The following is a 19,017-nucleotide window of genomic DNA, read 5'->3' as shown; positions in this document are numbered from 1 at the left end:
CTTGATTTGGATATAAAACCAGAATGGTTACAGACTGGCAGAATTCGCTTGGTCTCTGACAAAACCAGACAGACTATATATATATATATATATATATATATATATATATATATATATATATATATATATATATATATATATATATATATATATATATATATATTCATATCCCTAACTGCAACCCGAACCCATATTTTTGCTCGAATTCCTTCAGGTTTGATCAGATTTGAGATTCCGACTACTTTCTGGATTCACAGCAATCCCCTTCACACTGTGATTCTTGCTGCTGTACCCCAAATGTTTTACTGTACACTAAATTTTTCTGGACTCAAGCCAGACTTGGGCCGAGTCTGAGTCCTGTCGAGTCCAGTGTGAATCCAAGTCCCCCACAAAGTGGACTTGAGTTGACACTCGAGTCTGAGTCTTGGCTCGAGTCCTACATCACTGGTATGCACTGCGTGTCTCAGTTACCACCTACTGTACATGCATCAGCGTCACTGAGTGCACATGACACCACAGCAGAGGAAGAAAAATACTGACCAGCACCAAGGGGAAAAAAATACCACGTAAAAGAGAGACAGAAGGGTTTACAAAAAATTACATGTGCAACTTTAAATCTCTGTAAACCAAACCTGTGTAAAACAAGGGATAACTGAATGTGACGATTGTTGAGGTGACATCTTGATTGTAAAAGTTGGATGGAATATAGTGACAAGTATTATTATTGTAGTTCGATTTGCAACCCGTAGAAAGATCGTGAGTGTTATGGGAAGTTGCGGATGTGGAACGATCTTGTGGTATTGAATTTCCAGTTCCTTTTTGTTATAATAAAACCATCTTTCATCAATAAGTGGTTTCTGAGAGTGAGGGACTTTTGGGAATGTTCGTGAATTACGGAAGTCAAAACACAGAGCTGAGTGGAGAGAAGAGCCAGTCACTATTTGCATTTCTGTGTGGCGTAGCGTAGAGTAGAGCGGAGGAGAGTGGAGTGGAACAGGTGCATTGATGAGCTGTGCCCATATGTTTGTGTATTGCTTTTATTTTATCTTTGTAACAAACTCAAATTTGGACTCCACCTGTCTGACAGTTGGACGTTTTTCAATCAACAAACCTTGGATTTTATGACATCATGAATCGGGTACTTGTTATGTGTCCAAATATTCATGTAACTGTCCATTTCATCAAGTATTGCTGTAAAATGAAAATTCCAGGTATTTTCTCCTTCTGTACATGCAGGTATGTGATGCAAGGTAGCTGGAAAAATTGCAAATAAAAGAAGGATAAGTGTTCATATGTAGACAATGCCAAAGCCTTCAGCCTTCTTTCATTTTTTTTTTTAAAGGATGTTTTTCTTTTCAGATTTGATTGTGAAAGTGAAGGTAGAATCTGAGTTTGAGAATGAATCAACATTTCAAGAGAAAGGTCTGAACCACATCAACATTCTGCTTGTTCCAGCTACAGACAGGAATGTGTACATGTACATTGTACATACTGAGGTTAATCTGCTATTGGACTTTTCTTAAAGCCACAGAGTGATTGAAAGACCCAGCTCATTAATAACAGATTCCTCTCTGCACTTTGAAGCATCACAATATTTGTTTGAGATGTTCAGGTTAAACTTCTTGAGAATTTGTTTCTGTATCCTTCTTATTCACCCATTGCAACCTCCCCTACCTCTCATTCTTCCCCACATGCCCCACTTGTCTCTATTTTGTCCCTCAACCCTGCTGTTCATGTGTTTCCCCTTTCTGTCTACAATTCCTTTTGTTCCGTTATGTCCCAATCCATTCTATGTTCTAGCTCCTCCACGAGCCTCGACTTTGTCGACAAATACATGCATGTACTGACGGCTGTGATGGAAGCAGTTAGATAAGAAGCACATTGGTAAAAAATATTCCGCTCAACCACATCATCATTCACAAGTGTCGTTCCCATTGTCTATACTGAGAGTAGTGTGTGTCACCATTTTTATCAGAGATGGCTGAATAGGTCTTTGTCAAACTTTTAGAGGTTCATCAGTGAGTGCCAGGGAGTGTTTTTAGCAAAAAATATATTTCTGAAATTTTGAACAAAAAAAAGTTCGTTATTTTATTTTCGTTCAAAAACAAATTTTTTTTATTGCTCGATAGTACCGAAGCCTTTTTGATTAATGACAGTTATATTCTAGTACACATACATGTAAATAAATACAAAACCATAAGTATCCATTTAAATATAAATAAACCTCTTCAAAAAGCGGTTAAAATTGGCGGTACATATTCTTCTTCCTGAACGGCACCACATTCATAGATTGTGGTCAAGCTTAACCCAGAAATGTCAATGGCACATTCATGAGTATCCATTCGATGAATAACATCTAATTCCACTTCAACAGTAGCACTTTTACAATGCCTCTTACCCAATAATCTACAGGGTGTTTACAAAATCCCGTTACCCCCTCTGCAGAACCTGATAAGTTAGCACAGTATAATGAACACACTTGGGGTATAAATGTAAACAATGAAAACACAAAACTTTTGTTGCTTAAAAACCAAAATGTTAACATGAACATGTATGGATATATGTATATATATATATACATATATATATATATATATATATATACATATATATATATATATATATATACACACACATATTAAGCCTGGTGTTGGCGCAGTGGTAAGGGCAGTGGCTTGGGACCCAAAAGGTCCTGAGTTCAAGCCCCGTTGGGACACTGAATTCATATATGTATTTATGTATATATATATATATATATATATATATATATATATATATATATATATATATATATATATATATATATATATATATATATATAGTCGAAAACACCAGGGGGTTGACTCAGCCTGCCATCCTTCCGAGGTCGGCGAAATGAGTACCAGTTGTACTGGGCCCGGTGTATGCCCAGGTTAGAATAGGTGTACCATATCCCTGTGTGTAGTAAGAGGCGACCAGGGTTGCGTCAGGAAGGGCATCCGGCGTAAAAACCTACGCCAAATCATTATGCGGACAACAAAACGAATTTCCATACTGGATCGGTTGAGGCCCGGGTTAGCGAAATGGAGACGGTTGATCCGAATTGGCGACCCCTAACGGGAGCTAGCTGAAAGAAGAAGAAGATATATATATATATATATATATATATATATATATATATATATATATATATATATATATATATATATATATATATATATATATACAGTAAACTAGGCGTAAGTCGGCAGCGTATAACTCGTCACTTCGCCTAAGTCGGCAGCGTCAAAAAGTCCCGAATTTATCTAATGTTAAATCGACTTACAGACTTTGAATAAAGTCTGTAAGTCGTCATCTCTAAGTCGTCACTTTGTCTAAGTCGTCAGATGTTGTCCGTTCCCGCGTAATGGAAACTCAAGTAAATTACCACGCCTAACTCGTCACACGGAACTGCTGCCTCGTGAGAAGCCTGATTTCATGGAATCGTGATGCACGGGCTATTTATAACTGCGCTGCTGCGTTCAGCTCAGTCAGCGCGCCGTCCCACATGCATCTGAAGAGGTAGACAGGCTGCGCAATACAGTCTCTGGCAAAGGAGTAAAGGATCAATCGAGCTGAGTGTTGAAGTCCCATCATGGTTTTATATTGGCTTGTTTTGTACATCACCACACTCACTTTCACATAGATATTGAGTGGTAGTCATCACGATGACTGTGTGTCATGTAATTTGTTGATGGTATATGAGTTTTCATTCCATATGAAAACTCATTCTACATTCATTCCAATGAATGAATTCTTACAGCCATTCATTCCACATTTGTCGATGGTCATATACCATCACCAATGGTAAACGAGTTGTCTTAAAGTTGTTCATTATCTTTACTTTTGATAAAGTGATTCATGAATTCCATCTTTGCTTGATCACTTTCCAACTCACCAATGAACCCCCACCTATGCCCCGAGGATTGTGTTTCCCTTTTGGTACAATAGCCGGCTTAGAGATTGTTGCGCCCTCTCACACGTACGTGTCCAGGCCACGCGCGACTTCATCCTTCACCCCACCGTCATCATGAATGTTCGCATACGCGTAAGTCGTCACATATCTAAGTCGTCACATTTTTCTCGGTCCCGATGGTGACGACTTACGCCTAGTCTACTGTATATATAATATACACACACATACGAAATATACCAGGGTAGATGAATTCGGGGGGGTGGGGGGGTGGGTTCGGTGGGGGTAATGTGACCACCTGTCGGGTACAGTACATTTCTCAACGTCTGAAGTGATTTTACGATCTCTTGGTTTTGAGTCTCATGGTCATGGTCACAATTCACAGTTGCAATTCTGCAGGGTTTCTGCAAATCTCATGGGATTGTAAGTTGTCCAGGGGACCATGACGAGCCATTTTACAATCTCTCTATCATGCCTAAGCCTTTGTAGCTGCGTGAAAGATAATATTAAATGATCACTGACCCCATTCCTTAGTCGGTAGAGGGTAGTGTTTTAGGCCCCCCCACAAAAAATATTCCAGGCAACAATGGGTACCCCTGCTAGTACAACATAAAATAAGGAGAAAAGAGAATAGAAGTGTTGTCATTGCATATCATCAAACGTTTGGGCATTTTTGCATTTGATTGAATATTTTCCTGTAAGACGCCCAGCGAACGCAGGCATTCTGAGCTAGAGGCCGAAGACCTCTGTGAATGACCGAAACGATGTTGAATTCACGATACTGCATTCACACTAATTATTACCATTTATGTTCTGCCCAAGGATCACCCAAATGCAAACCAAAACAGGCAGTGGGTCACGTGAGAAGGCAAAATGCGGGAAGATTTTTATTCTTATTAAAAGGCTTTATTTATATTGTATTCAGGGAAAAGGATAGACAGGATGCTATAAAGAAATACAGATCTACCTTCCAATTTCATGGGCTATCTGTCCTCCAAAGCACATATCAAGTCACATGTGACCCGAGTGGAATGCTCCCATGTACCCAGCCATCATTAACCATTCCCTTTTTTTTACAAGGAAATTTTTGCACAGGAAGAGGCCATTCGGCTCATCATGACTGCGCTACACCAATACCAGATTTAATAAATCCGTCAATACCCCTCCACTTCATGTGCAGCCTTTTGGCTGCTACATTGGTACTCATTTCGCCCACCTCGGAAGGATGACAGGCTGAGTCAACCTACTGGTGTTAATTCAGCGGGAAACAGGGCTTGAACTCAGGACCCTCGGATCCCAAGCCATCACCCTAACCGCTAAGCCAACACCGGGGTTATATGTTACTTTCATCATCAACTCTCTTACCTTCATCACTATTCTTTATATCAAGGCCAGGGCATCACAATTACCTGCACCTTGGCCTCAGTTTGGCAGTGGGGAGGTCCTACAATGTGGTGGTGGGGGTGGTGGGAGTATGGTGCAAAATCCTATCTGGAGGGAAACCCTGGACTCCCCAGCACTACAACAGCTCGTTCTAGCTGTATTCTTGTCAGAGAGGGTCACCCATTGGCTTTTGCCACCTTTCCATAGTCGCCAAGACGCCAAGGGGTCGTCTTACTCTGTGGCCGACTGATCCTGACAATCCTCCTGGCGGACCTCACTCCCAGTCGAACGCTGTGCTTCTGCGGGTGAAGCATGGTGGAGCTGCACATTCCTGGCTCTCCTTGACAGCCTGATACACCTACGAGCATGCACAACTTCTCTACCGACAACGCTTGCATGCAATGATCCCCCCCCCCCGCCACAAGCTGCCATTCACCTTTATATACACCTGCAGTACACACGACAGGGTGTGTCTCCACCTGCCATGTTTAGCTTTTTCAATTCCCACTGCATGGAGAGTTTGTTCATGGCAAGTCGTGGTTGCTACAGTTATTCTTTTCCTTTCCTACTGCAAATTCAAACCCAGGGCTCTCTCACCAAACTGAAAGCCCATTCATCACAGCAGACCATCTGTGGAAGGTTATGTGGGCCTCTTTGGGCATATCCCAATTGTGCTTTCAATTTAGCAGGATAACTTTTCACAGACGCTCCAGTGGGTCTTATGGTGGTAGTCCTCAAAATACAGTCCATGTGCAGTGAGACCCATGTCCATAGACCAGCCCAGCATGGCAGGTACTCCCATGCTGGCTGTCCCAGAGCCTCAGGCAAAGGCTTTGAGATCGCATACCTGAGCAGTCACCTTCTTCATCCTTCACTGGCCCTCGAATCCACTGCCACCAAGGCACGGTCCACAACACCACTCCCTCGTGGTCCTCTCTTCTCACCCTTACAGGTGCCGTGAGTGATCAATTCAGTCCCCCAGAAATCCCAATCCCCTCCGATGTCCAGCAATCCCACCGGCCCGAGACATTTGCTCCACTGTCGCTGAGATGGACAAGGGACGTCTCACAACACCACCCGAGCCCCCCTTGGGGCTGGAGTTATACCACAACTGTGGTTGAACCCCACATCCTAATCCTGCTCGGGCAGTCTTTGTGCTGTGTGGCACTTCCTAATTTCACAGTGGAGCAATTTTCAAGGACAAAGGCCCTGTTGCATAAAATTCTCCCATCCAACTTGGTTCAGGAAGAGATAGAAGTGCTTGTGTAGACTTTTCTCCAGCACAAGAGAGACAATACATTGTATTGTTTATAATGTGTGTTGTTGAAGTACTTTTATGTTTAATTACAAGACTATAACTATAAATAGTGCATTATTGTTAATTCCTCGATTTTGGAAAAGCATGGGTCCACAGGGTAAACCATCTCTCTATGACTCTATGACATGGGATTCATGAGTTATGGATGAAGTAACACGACGCATTCAATCTTTTTATTACATACGCAGTTCACCTTTTTTCCCGGGGCATCCGTTGGTCGGTATCGATTGAATTGGTATCTAAATATCTCGAACACGAAGTAATAAATGTTTATATCATCAAAATACCACGACACAAGCGACACCAAAGCATGGACGAGCAATTCATTCAGATGCACCTGTAGTAACTGCACCAGAACACACCTTCACATCAGCCCAGATTTCACATGTTAAATACCATGGTGTATTGTCTGTTCAATGGAGTTTATAAATAAATTACTTAAAACGTATCTTTTGTGGAAATTACTCCTGGTGGATCAAAGATCCTTGGTATAATTCTAGTTATTCCTTCATAGGGTAACATTTAGGCATTTTAGATAAGGGTAACATCATTGTAGACGTCAAGCGGGTTGGGGCGGTCTCTGAAAGCACATTGGTGACGTCTTGCACATCGATATAATTAATCTCATCGTGACCAAATTTCCATGAAGAGCACCATTTGGAAAATCAAAGGGTGGTGGGGGTGCTCCTTCAAGTTTAAGGATAGATTTAAGGAATATTTGAATATGCATCGATCCTCGAGTTAAGGATGTCCTTTAGGGGAAACTTGAGGAGATATTTAAGTAAATCCTCAAATATTTTCTTCAAAATGCTTTATGCAACCGGGTCCAAGTCCTTCCAAGACAGCTCCAAATTTAATTAAATTTCCCCGGCCCCATGTACACAATTCTGGCTCTGAGTGGAGAACCGATTATTCTCCGTTGTTGTCCCTTCCTGCAGCCGCTGCTGGCCTTGAGCCACCAGCTCTCGCAATCCTTCCTCATTGCCACGAGTGGCCAGCTGCACATGACTCACACTCATATTCCAGCAGAACAGAGGCATTTTAATTCAATTGGGGCTCAATCTGACATCCTCACATTGGCCTGTCATTTTCCAATTGCCCCAAAACCCTATTTTACCCTCTGCCCCATGGACTTTGAAGAACACTCTCTGTGTAGCGGACCTACCCCTCCATGCACCAAGCCAACCCCAAAGGGTCTGACTCATGTCCCACCCATGGGGCGGCCCCAATAAAAATACAAGTCCATCGCCTCTTCCGAGCTCCACAGTGCATCTCGCCACCATGGCTTGCACACACCATCCATACACATCATGATCGGCCTTTGGAGAGCCCGTTACACTTTATTTTGTGCCTTTTTGTGACGGCAAGTCCTCACCTAATGGGGTGTTTACACATCTAATATTACCCTGACTAGACTGTCCATAAACGACATACGCTGACTCCTCAGCGTCACATGTCACAAGATAACTTATATTACACTGACATTAGCTTGATTCATGACAACCTAACCTACCCGAAACGCACGGACCATGTTTTACTGACCACTATTATAGCTATGGATCTCTGCCCTCCCACCTTTCCATGTAACAACGTGGCAGGTCCCTCTCATTGGCCGCCTGCTGGTAGGGGCAGCACCTTCTTCTGAGCTATCAGGGAGGGATCCTATTCAAAGTCTTCTGCCTCTCTCCAGAGCTCCATAGCTCACTTTACCACTGTGACTTGAAATTCAACTGCCCATACATTTCATAAGAGTGCTTAAGTGTGGAAGAAAAGACTTCCAAGAAGTTTGTATTCCGAGTCAAGTCTTTATTAAACCCAAACAGTAAAACCTCTATAAAAGCCCCTTTCCGGGAAATCCCGTATTGGGAAATCCACCGATAAACCAAAGTTAAAGCGTATTCACTTATTATGAAACCAAAGGCGAAATGATGCAGCGGCCGTGCCTTTTGAAAGCATGTCATGCTTTCTTGATGCAATTGTGCCCAAGTGCTCCACCTGGCCTCACCTCTGCAGGAGGTTTTACACAATAAGCCCTTATCATATTCTGCTCTGTTGTTTACAATCACTGCCCCAACAATGCACCTATTACCTACAGCGTACCCCTGCCAGATCCCTCATGCAAGAGTAATTCCATCTCACTTGAAAACACAGTCAATACTATTCTAACCAAACTTTTGCTATGGAATCCCCACCGTCCCCCCCCCTCCCTTCCACACCACAATATAATGATAAATGATGAGGTAAACAACATACGTTTGAGAGGGACCGAATGCAGTATGATGAAAATTTAAAGGAATGTACACAGCTACTCTGCATCAGTGAGAACACCAAAATGTCATTTCATCAATGCACTTCCTCTATTTTCAGATTAGCAATTTTGTTTTTCCATTAACCTCCTCCTTTGTTGACCTCTTGTTGGTTGGGTAGGGAAGTTAGTGTGTCCATTGGAGACCTCATGTGTTTCTGCCCACCACTGACAATGATTGTTTTGGTTTAGATTTGTTTGTTTTTCCCCTTCCTTGTATTGTAATGAACTGTTGTCGCATGGTTTACAGGTGAGGCTCAAGTCGTGAACTCAGAAACTCTCCAAAACGACCTTCTTCACACTACCCAGGATGCTTTGAGCAATGGTCATGTAAAGCAGGAACAGTGTGATTCTCCACCCACGGATATAAGCAAAGCTGCTCAGCTGCTCGAAGGTAACCCTAGCTCTCCATACATCACATTGTGTTTACTTGCTTAGTTCATTCTTTCACGATGAAATAATTTTGTTACAAACCTTGCAGAATGCCAAGTCCATTTAAATTGTTTTCATTCAAATGCTTGTTGTTTACGTGAACGAGACGGGGATACCTGTTTAATTTATAATACACGTTGCACATAAAATACACATATTCAAGATTTTTGCATCACGTCAGACAAGTCAGTCACATCTATTTCAAAATTCCGTGACGTCAGTCAAAAGTGTTCCAATCACCAACAAGAACTTTGGATGATTTCCTGTAGAAAGGAGTTCAACAACTCAGTCATGTGACTATCTTGAACACTTCTCCTATCTCCTGGTTCTTTTAACGCAATGCATTCAGCCTGGACCCATTCCTTCAACATCTGAGATCGTTTGTAGGGTCGGAAGTGAAAATGCACACTAATTATTCAACTGTGTCCCTTATTCTCTGTGATCTTTTCGTTTGTTTGTGTTGAGTTATTGGCAGCTGCTGTCATAGTTATCAACACCACCCAAGGTGGAAGGAGGTTATGTTCTCAGCCCTATCTGTTTATTTGTGAGCAGGCTATCTAAAAGAGTGATGGACGGATTTGGACAAAACTTGGTGGACAGTTCGTTTGGATGTGTGCTAACAACAAGATGATTCAATTTTGGTGAAGATCTGGCTGCAGATCCAGCCGATCAGTGGGGTATAAAACGTAAACCATTCAGCCTGGTGGAGGGAGGTATGCCCTCCACCAAGTGCCGTTTTGGAGTAGATTAATTGAGGCGTGTATCCCACCTTTCAAGTTCCTGGTCAGATCCATATCGAGTGCCATCATCTCTCCTATTGATGACTAGCTTGCACTGTGACAGCATTCTGGATTCCATTCTATTCACGATGACTATTTTAACCTCACTATTTCTTGATATAACAATGTTATTCTTGTCTTGGGGGGGGGGGTGATTGGGACCATACTCTGTGCAGAGCATTGGTGCTACCTAAGCAGTCTCCTTAGCTATTGGACACAATCCTGGACGTGTCGCCACTCTGACACAGGATACCAGCAAGCCGGCACTCATTTTTGCCGACCTCGGAAGGACACCAGGTAGGGTGAACCCCACCTGGTATTAATCCAACAGCCGATTGGGATTTGAACTCAGGATCCAAGGATCCCAAGCCCACCACCCTAACCGTTAAGCCAACACCAGGCATGTATTGGTCAGACAAGCCTGTAGTTGTTATACATTGGCCAGAACGATTGAACAACCTTTGCTAAGGTAGTCTGTGTGTGCTGAGTAACTGTTTGATTCATTTTACCAGTTCCAAAATTCTTCCATTTCTTGTTTTATTAAATCCCAACTGGATCCTCTCCCTCTAGTGGAGGACAAAAATATCAAGTGTTTTAATTAATTGTGAAATACTTATCAAATATGGACAAATTGGTGTGAATTGTTGATGCTTTTTGTGACTTGTCTTGACAGAGGCACAAATGAAACTGGGTGCTTGTTCCAACTGTTCCCAGTTGTTCAACACGCAAGTTTTCAATAATCATGTGACACAGACTGTCACTCAAAAAACTGACACATTCAGCGGCGTGTCTCGTACACATTGTACAGAGACCCTCCAGAATATCCAAGGAAGTCGGAGCACGCACAAGTGTTCTGTGTGCAACAAGGAGTTTGCTTGTTCGTCATCGTTGTCTCGACATCAAAGAATACATGCCAGGAAGAAACCCCACGAGTGTCCTGTGTGCAAGAAGATGTTTCATCAGAAATCACATTTAGCCGAACACAAAACGATACACACGGGAGAGAAACCCTTCAAGTGTCCAGTGTGCAACAAGGAGTTTGCTTGTTCGTCAACGTTATCTCGACATCGAAGAATACATACCGGGAAGAAATCCTACAAGTGTTCTGTGTGCTCCAAGGCCTTCGTTTCTTCATCATCTTTATATTATCATAAAAAATTGCATACGGGGGTGAAACCCTACAAGTGTTCCATATGCAAGAAGCTGTTTAATCAGTCATCGCATTTATCAGAACATCAAAGAATACATAGCAGCGAGAAGCTCTACAAGTGTCCTGTGTGCAACAAGGGGTTCACTTGTTCATCAAATCTGTCTGAACATCAAATAATACACACCAGAAAGAAGTCCTTCAAGTGTTCACAATGCTGGAAGGTATTTGATTCTTCAAAACGTTTGTCCAAACATCAAAAAATACATGCAGGTCCATACCGGTGTACTGTGTGTAAAAAGGGATTCGCTTCTTCAACAAACCTATCGCGACATAAGATAGTGCACACTGGAAAGAAGCCCTTCAGGTGTTCACAGTGCAGGAAGGCCTTTGGGTTTTTATCAAATTTGTATCAACATCAAAAAATACATACCGGGGAGAAACTTCACAAGTGTTCAGTGTGCAAAAAGGCGTTTAATCGTCCATCACATTTAGCTCGACATCAAAGAGTGCACACGGGGAAGGATGATTGCAAAGAAAAAAAAAACAAGGAAAACTACAAAAATAAATATCAGTAGATGTACTCTGACAAATGGGAGAACGACAAAAGAGCAGGGAGATTTAAATAATAGCCTGACAGGATAGGGATCGACAAGGAAGACTCATTGGAATGGCTAAGAAGACGTCAAATTAGTTTTTCTTATATATTTTTCCATACAACTAGACGACCCCTGAACCCGTTGTGACAGCGGTTGATGAAAAAAATCATTTCAAGAAGAAAAAAAAAGATAGCTCCATCAAACTATACCGCTGAGGTTGTTTTCATTGATCAAATTCTCCCAAAGAGTACTTGACTGAATCAGGATTTGATTTTTTAATAATTTTTCCGTTGCCCGATTTGAACGAAACTTGAACTGCACACCGCAGGCGAATGGTGAGTAAGGTGGCCCTAAAATGTTTGCTCTATCATGTACCGTTTTGGCTGTATTTCGGGAACATACATATATATATATATATACATATATATATATATATATATATATATATATATATATATATATATACATATATATATATATATATATATATATATATACATACATTGTTACAGCTGTGGAAATTGACAGAACACCATAAAGGTCCCAAGATCAGTTCGGCCGATAAGTTCGTGTCCAGATAGATTTCCCCACTGTTGTTTAAAGGGAACTATTCATGTTAACCAGGCTGTGATCTTTGAGTTAGCCGTTATTCTTTACTATCGTTATTTTGGACCAACCACGTCCACCACCAACATCTTTCTCAACAACCGCTTCACAACAACCACCACCACCACCACCAACATCGCTCTCAACAACCGCTTCAGACCAATCGCCTTCCACAACCACACCTGCCTCTCACCAAACCATGCCATCCTCACCACTTCGCCAACAACCGTCAACATCTCCACACCACAAACATCGCTCTCAACAACCGCTTCAGACCAATCGCCGTCCACAACCACACCTGCCTCTCACCAAACCACACCATCCTCACCACTTCGCCAACAACCGTCAACATCTCCACACCACAAACATCGCCTCACCTTCGAAACGACGCCATCTTTGCGCCAGCCGTGGCGAGTCCGCATCGAGCGGCGTCGGTGCAGGCCGATGCGGGACGTTTGCTCGTCGGATCAAGCTTGGTGAACTCGCGCACGTCCGCTTTCCGAGCAGAGGTCAGAGGTCAGAGGCGATCGGATCGAGAGCCTTGGTGATCTCGCGCACGTCCGCTCTCCTCGCAGGGGTCAGAGGTCAGAGGTCGAAGATCGGAGGCCAAACCGCGTCTCACCAGCCCTATAAAAGGACGAGCAGAGCGCCAAGCTCGGTTCGAGTTGGGTCGCGTCAAGTTGATCGGTAGTAGTTGATCGGTCGGTCTGAGTCAGTCTGGAGAGGTCGGGGAGTCGGGAGGAAGCCAGAAGCCAAGGAGCTGTGTGGAAGACTGGGCTCGTGTCAGAGTCGGGTGCTTGGAGCTTGCAGTCGGTGGAGAGTCCGGGCGTCACGAAGGAGACGCGAGCTGGAGGCGCAGCCTTACCTGCTGCGTTGCGCAAACCGCGCGTTCGTGTGGAGAGAGCCGGAGAGAGCTCGCCAGCCAGCGACAGGCGGTCCGAGGTGATCGGGCTTCGGCGCAGTTCAAGCATCACTGAGGGACGGACGAGTTCTTACAGAGCATCAACTGTAAGAGAGCAAAGACCCGTTCGTTCCTCTCAAACGAGTTGTCGACTGAGGCCCGAATCACCCGGCCACTTGACAAGGCCCGAGCTCGACTGCGGCTACGCTAGCTGCCGTGGGGAAGGAGCATCGCGGGTCACCCAAGCACGTTCATGTGGAGAGAGCCGGAGAGAGCTCGCCTGCCACACGGAAGGCCCGAGCTCAACCGCGGCTACGCTTGCTGCTGTGGGGACGGGACGTCGCGGGTCGCCCAAGCCAAACACCACAAGGGTGCAGATAACCTACAACGGTCTCGTGGGACTCGTTCCGTCTGCCAAGTCCCACGCCATAAAGACCCTAGAGGTCCAGTCTGACCCTATTGCCTTTGATGGGGTCTTTTTCCTGCTTTTCTTTCGAATGAATGTTGTGGCGCCGAGTCCCGTAAGTAAAACTGTGTAAGTGACTGTACATTAATAATTGCTTATAGACGGTTGTAGCGCTTTGTCTTGCCCGCGTGCCGTGCCACATCCATTGCTTGTTCTGTATATGTGCATGTTGGTGTTTTTGAATGACTGCATGATTGTTCCTGCATAGGTAGAGTAAATAAATGTGCTGGTTTAAATGTTATCCCATTCGTCGTGTCCTCTTTCCCTTATTGGAACGCCATCTTGCATTGCGGAATGTTAGTTGGGTTTTAAATACCTGTTAAATAGAATCTGATCCGGCGTGGTCAGGCGATAATACCCGCTCGGTTATCTCAGAACGGAACAGACCGCTTGAGCTGTTCGTGTCCAAGCCGACCTGCGTCGAGGTACGGTCCCTCGGTAGGTTATCTGCGCGAGTACTTAGGTATATCAAGATTCGGCGATTGACCCTATTTCGCGCGGGTAGAATACGGACTGGGCCGTGGTGGGGTTGAGAACCCACCCGTGACAGGGTTCTGGCGTGGTTCCAGAAAGCCATGACTAGATTGCTCGTTCGGTGGGCAAACCGGCTGCTATTGGTTAACGCGGTCGTTCGCATGCCGACAGTCGGGAGATCTACAACAATATATATATATATATATATATATATATATATATATATATATATATATATATATATATATATATATATATATATATATGTGTGTACAAGATGAGAGTTTTTTAGTAATATATAGATGTGAAGGCTCGTATAACAGCTAACTTACACATGGAACGTATAACAAGGGGAGCAGTAAACAGGAAAGATAGGAGAGGGAAGCAGAAAACTGTGGGGAATAGACACATGAGATTTGTGGAAGGGAGAAGGATAGGGTGGGGTACATGGTGTAAACAAGATGGACACTACAGGATCTTTCAGGAAGGAAAGCAGGGAATATGAAGGAGATGGGTGTGAGGTGGATTAATCTTGGTAGAAAAGATTGAGGTTTTGGATGGGGGAAGATAAGAGGTGGTGGTGAACAGCTGTTTTAAAGGCCTGGAGGGAAGAATAGGATTGAAGGGAGTGTGGGAGTTTGTTCCAAAGGTGGGAAAAAAGAGGAATGAAACAATGAAGGTGATCAGTGATTCTTGATTTTGGTAGTTTAACCAGAAGGGGGTTGCTGGCGGACCTTGAGCACCCTGCGGAAGTATGGGTGGGACAGATAGCAGACAGAGCAGGGAGGTGAGGTTGGAGAGGAGACGGTAGAAGACAGAAAGACCACTGACCTACCTGCAGTGAGATTGAGAGACCCAAAGACTCAGCCTCATCATGGGAGATACCAATGATCTTAAATGCTTTGGTTTCCACAGTGTGAAGCCAAGAAAGGTGAGAGGCGGGAGCACCAGCCCAGAGGGGAGAGCAGTACTCCATCAGGCTGTGGATGAAAGCTTTGTTCGTGGTCAGGGGCTCAGGTGTGCCAAGGAATGACTTTGCACGACGAGGAATGCCCAATTGGTGACTGGCTTTAGAGGCCAGCTTGGAGATGTGGCTTTCCCAGGAAAGCCACATCCATATTTTGAGATATCCTGTTCACAAACAAACAAAGACAGACAGGGGTGAAAACAACTTCCATCCACTTTCAGTGGTGTTGCTAAGCCTGGTGTTGGCGCAGTTGTTCAGACAGCGGCTTGGGATCCAAAAGGTCCTGAGTTCAATCCCCGTTGGGCCACTGAATTAATACACCGGGGGGTTGACTCAGCCTGTCATCCTTCCGAGGTCGGCGAAATGAGTACCAGTGTACTGGGCCGGTGTATACCCCGGTTAAAATAGGTGTACCATATCCCTGTGCCTTAAGAGGCGACCAGCGTTTCGTCAGGAAGGGCATCCCGCGTGAAACATGTGCCAAATCACTATGTGGATCATACGGATGATCCGCTGTGGCGACCCCGAATGGGACCAGCCGAAAGAAGAAGAAGAAGACTTTCAGTGGTGGAGGTAAAAATATTTCGTGGATGAACTGAAAAGATCAAAATTATCTTCTAAAGCGGATACGGTTTCACAAAGATCACCACGGAATTATGAAACCTTCAAATATCCATCTAATGACAGAATTAAGAAACTTAATTTAAATTCGGACAACAAGCAGCTGAAAACCACAGGAAAATGACTCGTATATAATGTTACGGGGCCGGGACGTCGACCGGGAGCACGACCGCTAGATGGAGCCGCGAGCCGGCTCGATCGATCGCCCGAAATGTAACGGTCGTCACCCCGGATAAGTCCGGAGCGGACGGTTCCTGACTGGACCGAAGTTCGCCAATGGATAGACCACGTGGGGTAGGGTCGATTGCCAACTTTTCAATTTACCTAAGTACCCACGTGGTCCGACTACCGGGGAAGTTCACCCTCGGCTGACTTTGTCCGAATCGAGTCGCTATCGGTGACTCGGATCTGGCAGAACCGAGCGGAATTACCAAAGTCGGGCCAGACCAAATGAACAAGTTACGAACACTTATCCTCAAACACGCGTCATGTCGAGCCAACGAAAGAAACACAAAACGAGCCGATACATTTAACAATTGGGGTTTATTTATACAGTAATAATGGGGAGCTTGGGAACACTGAAGAGCAGAACTATACCGAATACAATAAATGCAAGTATATAAAGCGAACAAAGCACTTAACAGTTTTCTACTTGTTAGACGCGCCCACGGACACACATACTCACACACACACACCCCCAACAAATGGTGGCTGATGCCTTTAATGCGGACTTCAGCTCGGAGGGACAGATGAGCTGAAGCCCAGGGTCTGCCTCTGACCTTTCCACCTTGTCCGGTCTTCAAGCTGTTCCGACCAGGCACCAGCGTGGGCGAGATGGATCCAATCACCGTGAGCCGCGAGCCTCTCTGCTCCAACGGATCCCCTCGCGCTCCGGACCACGTGCTGGTGAGACGAGGCGCAGATCCTCCCCGACCCGATGCGTCACTTCCCCGAAGAACCACTGACCAAGATGAGGCCAAGAAGTCTCACCAAACCGGGACCCAAGCAGAGACCGCGAAGAGCTCCACGCACCAAGAAGAGCCAGCCGAACCAAGATGAGGCCACGAAGCAGAGCAACCAACTCCACCAAGCAGAACAAAAGCCACCAGAACACGAGCCCGATGAACCCCGAAGGCTCACTGAAGACTAACCCAAGTCTAACCAGAACCAACCCGAGCCAAGCAGAGGGTCCCCCTGTTATCCCTCTCAGCCCCGCCTCGCTTCCGGCGTGACTCATTCGCCCTCGTGCGCTGCCCCTCGCAACCGCGGGTGGGGGCTGTTTACGTTGCTTTCTGCCAGACCCGCCCCAACCGTCATTTCCTGTTTCTGCCGTTGAATCACGAGACGGGAAGGTTCTTCTTCTTCTTAGTTGTGGAGGAGGGTCGTTCTGATCTTACCCTAACTATTAAAATGAATCACAGCACATTTACATAGATTTACCCATTAAACAATGTAAGGCGAGCTATCTATAGAACACGTACTTATCGAGATAACTGAGCTAAAGTACCTGAATGTTGAGTGCGATTTCCAAATTCGTAACAATATATTGGAACAAAAGAAGAAAAAAAAATGGTCAAAAAGGGAAAATGGATGTTACTGTAGGCCTTGGATTATGCCAGATATAGTACAAAGACGAGACTGCAAACGCAAGGGATTGGGGATTTCAAAAACGCTGCCGGGATAAATACATGATCGTAGATAAACTCTAAATTCTATGACTGTCCCAAAGGACAGCCTTTCAAAGAGAAGACATCAGCAGGAGACTCTGGTGGAGCTTCATTGCTGATGGAGGAGGAGGAGGAGGAGGAGAAGAAGAAGAAGAGCTTGGAATCACAGATTTTTCGAGGGGCAGAAGGTGATGTGATCCCAACCATGACACCAGGAAGTAGTGAGGCTCTGAAACAAGGTGAGAAGTTAGCTCACTGCTCGATACTGAAAACTCAACAGAGGTACCGGATTACAGCTTAGGACAATGTTGCACATCAAGCCACGGAAGGAGAGCAGGTTCAGTCAGCTAACCTAGATCTGGTGGCACAAGTCCAAATTTAAGTAAGGGTAATAACAGTGGGGTTGGGGACAAGGTATGTAAGCAGAGATGAGGTGTAAATTGAGGATACCCATGAACAGGAATTTTCCTGGGTTTTCGGTGCATTGATGGGATCGCCACTTGGTCTGACTCTCGGCAACAATCTTTTCCGGCTTCCATGAGAATTGTACTTTCCAGGATCTATCTACTAAACTCGTACCCTAACTGCATTTTCCATATATTGATGATACCTTTGCAATTTGTTTTCTTCCATGAGAATTGTACTTTCCAGGATCTATCTTCTAAACTCGTACCCTGTGTGCATTTGATGATACCTTTGCAATTTTCGAATCTGCTGCTGCATGCAAGGACTTCCTTACACACCTCAATGCACTACATCCGTATCAGCCACATGCACCAAATGGTGACCATGTTTGATGAGTATAAATTGCTTTGATTTTGACATCCACCATTCTTATGATTTCTCTAAACAAGTGCAACAATAAAAGCTTTGGCAATAGTTCTCTTCCTTTTGCAATTTCTTTTTTTAATTCTCGCCATATGTTTCCGGTTTAGATCCCTGCGTATTCCTGCGTGCCGTAAGAGGCGACTAAAAGGGTTGGCATCAGGAAGGGCATCCGGCCATAAAACATTGCCTCAAAAAGGGAACCGTGATATTATATATTGACAGGGTACAGCCCGAAGTACCCTGTGGGGGTCCTCAACCCCTCTCGTCAAAAATCAAGGTGGGGGACCCGGTTGAAGCAAGGGAGGAAATTACTCCATTCATGACGACCAAATGTCTGATGCCCCATTTGGAGATCTGTTTCTGAGGTTTGGGACCTGGAATGTAGGGACAATGACAGGGAGATCAGGAGAAGTGGTGGAAGTATTGGTCAGAATAAGAGTGGGCATATGTTGTGTGCAGGAGATAAGATGGAAGGAAAGTGGTGCAAGAATGGTGAAGGGTATCAGGGACAGAAGTACAAGTTTGTGTGGCAAGGGTGCCTGGAAGGTGTGCATTGGTGTTATTGTCCTGTTTAGTGAGGGGTTTGTAGACAG

The 19,017-nt window shown here is 44.5% G+C and overlaps 2 protein-coding genes across 6 annotated transcripts in view; both read left to right on the top strand.

The window, feature by feature from the left end:
- Positions 1-19,017, top strand: part of PTDSS1 (phosphatidylserine synthase 1) — a 163,610-nt gene that overhangs the window by 44,528 nt on the left and 100,065 nt on the right. The window lies entirely within an intron of this gene.
- The window catches only part of LOC147009287 (uncharacterized), a 32,713-nt gene that overhangs the window by 8,965 nt on the left and 4,731 nt on the right, over positions 1-19,017 (top strand). For 2 of the 4 annotated variants that reach the window (XM_085862031.1, XM_085862030.1), the window contains exons 3-5: positions 1,360-1,422; positions 9,188-9,331; positions 10,822-18,494. In XM_085862031.1, coding sequence (XP_085718157.1) covers positions 1,360-1,422; positions 9,188-9,331; positions 10,822-11,873 — 1,259 coding nt within the window. In that variant the 3' untranslated portion in view covers positions 11,874-18,494. Of the gene's footprint in view, positions 1-1,359; positions 1,423-9,187; positions 9,332-10,821; positions 18,495-19,017 lie in introns of those variants that run through there. The other 2 variants (XM_085862033.1, XM_085862032.1) reach the window with 2 other exon arrangements.

Source organism: Eptatretus burgeri, chromosome 17, assembly GCF_056783735.1.
Source record: "Eptatretus burgeri isolate ZD-2024b chromosome 17, Ebu_testis_v1, whole genome shotgun sequence".
NCBI classification, from domain to species: Eukaryota; Metazoa; Chordata; class Myxini; order Myxiniformes; family Myxinidae; genus Eptatretus; species Eptatretus burgeri.
The sequence above is the reverse complement of the archived record's forward strand: the minus strand, read 5'-3'. Positions and strand labels throughout refer to the sequence as shown.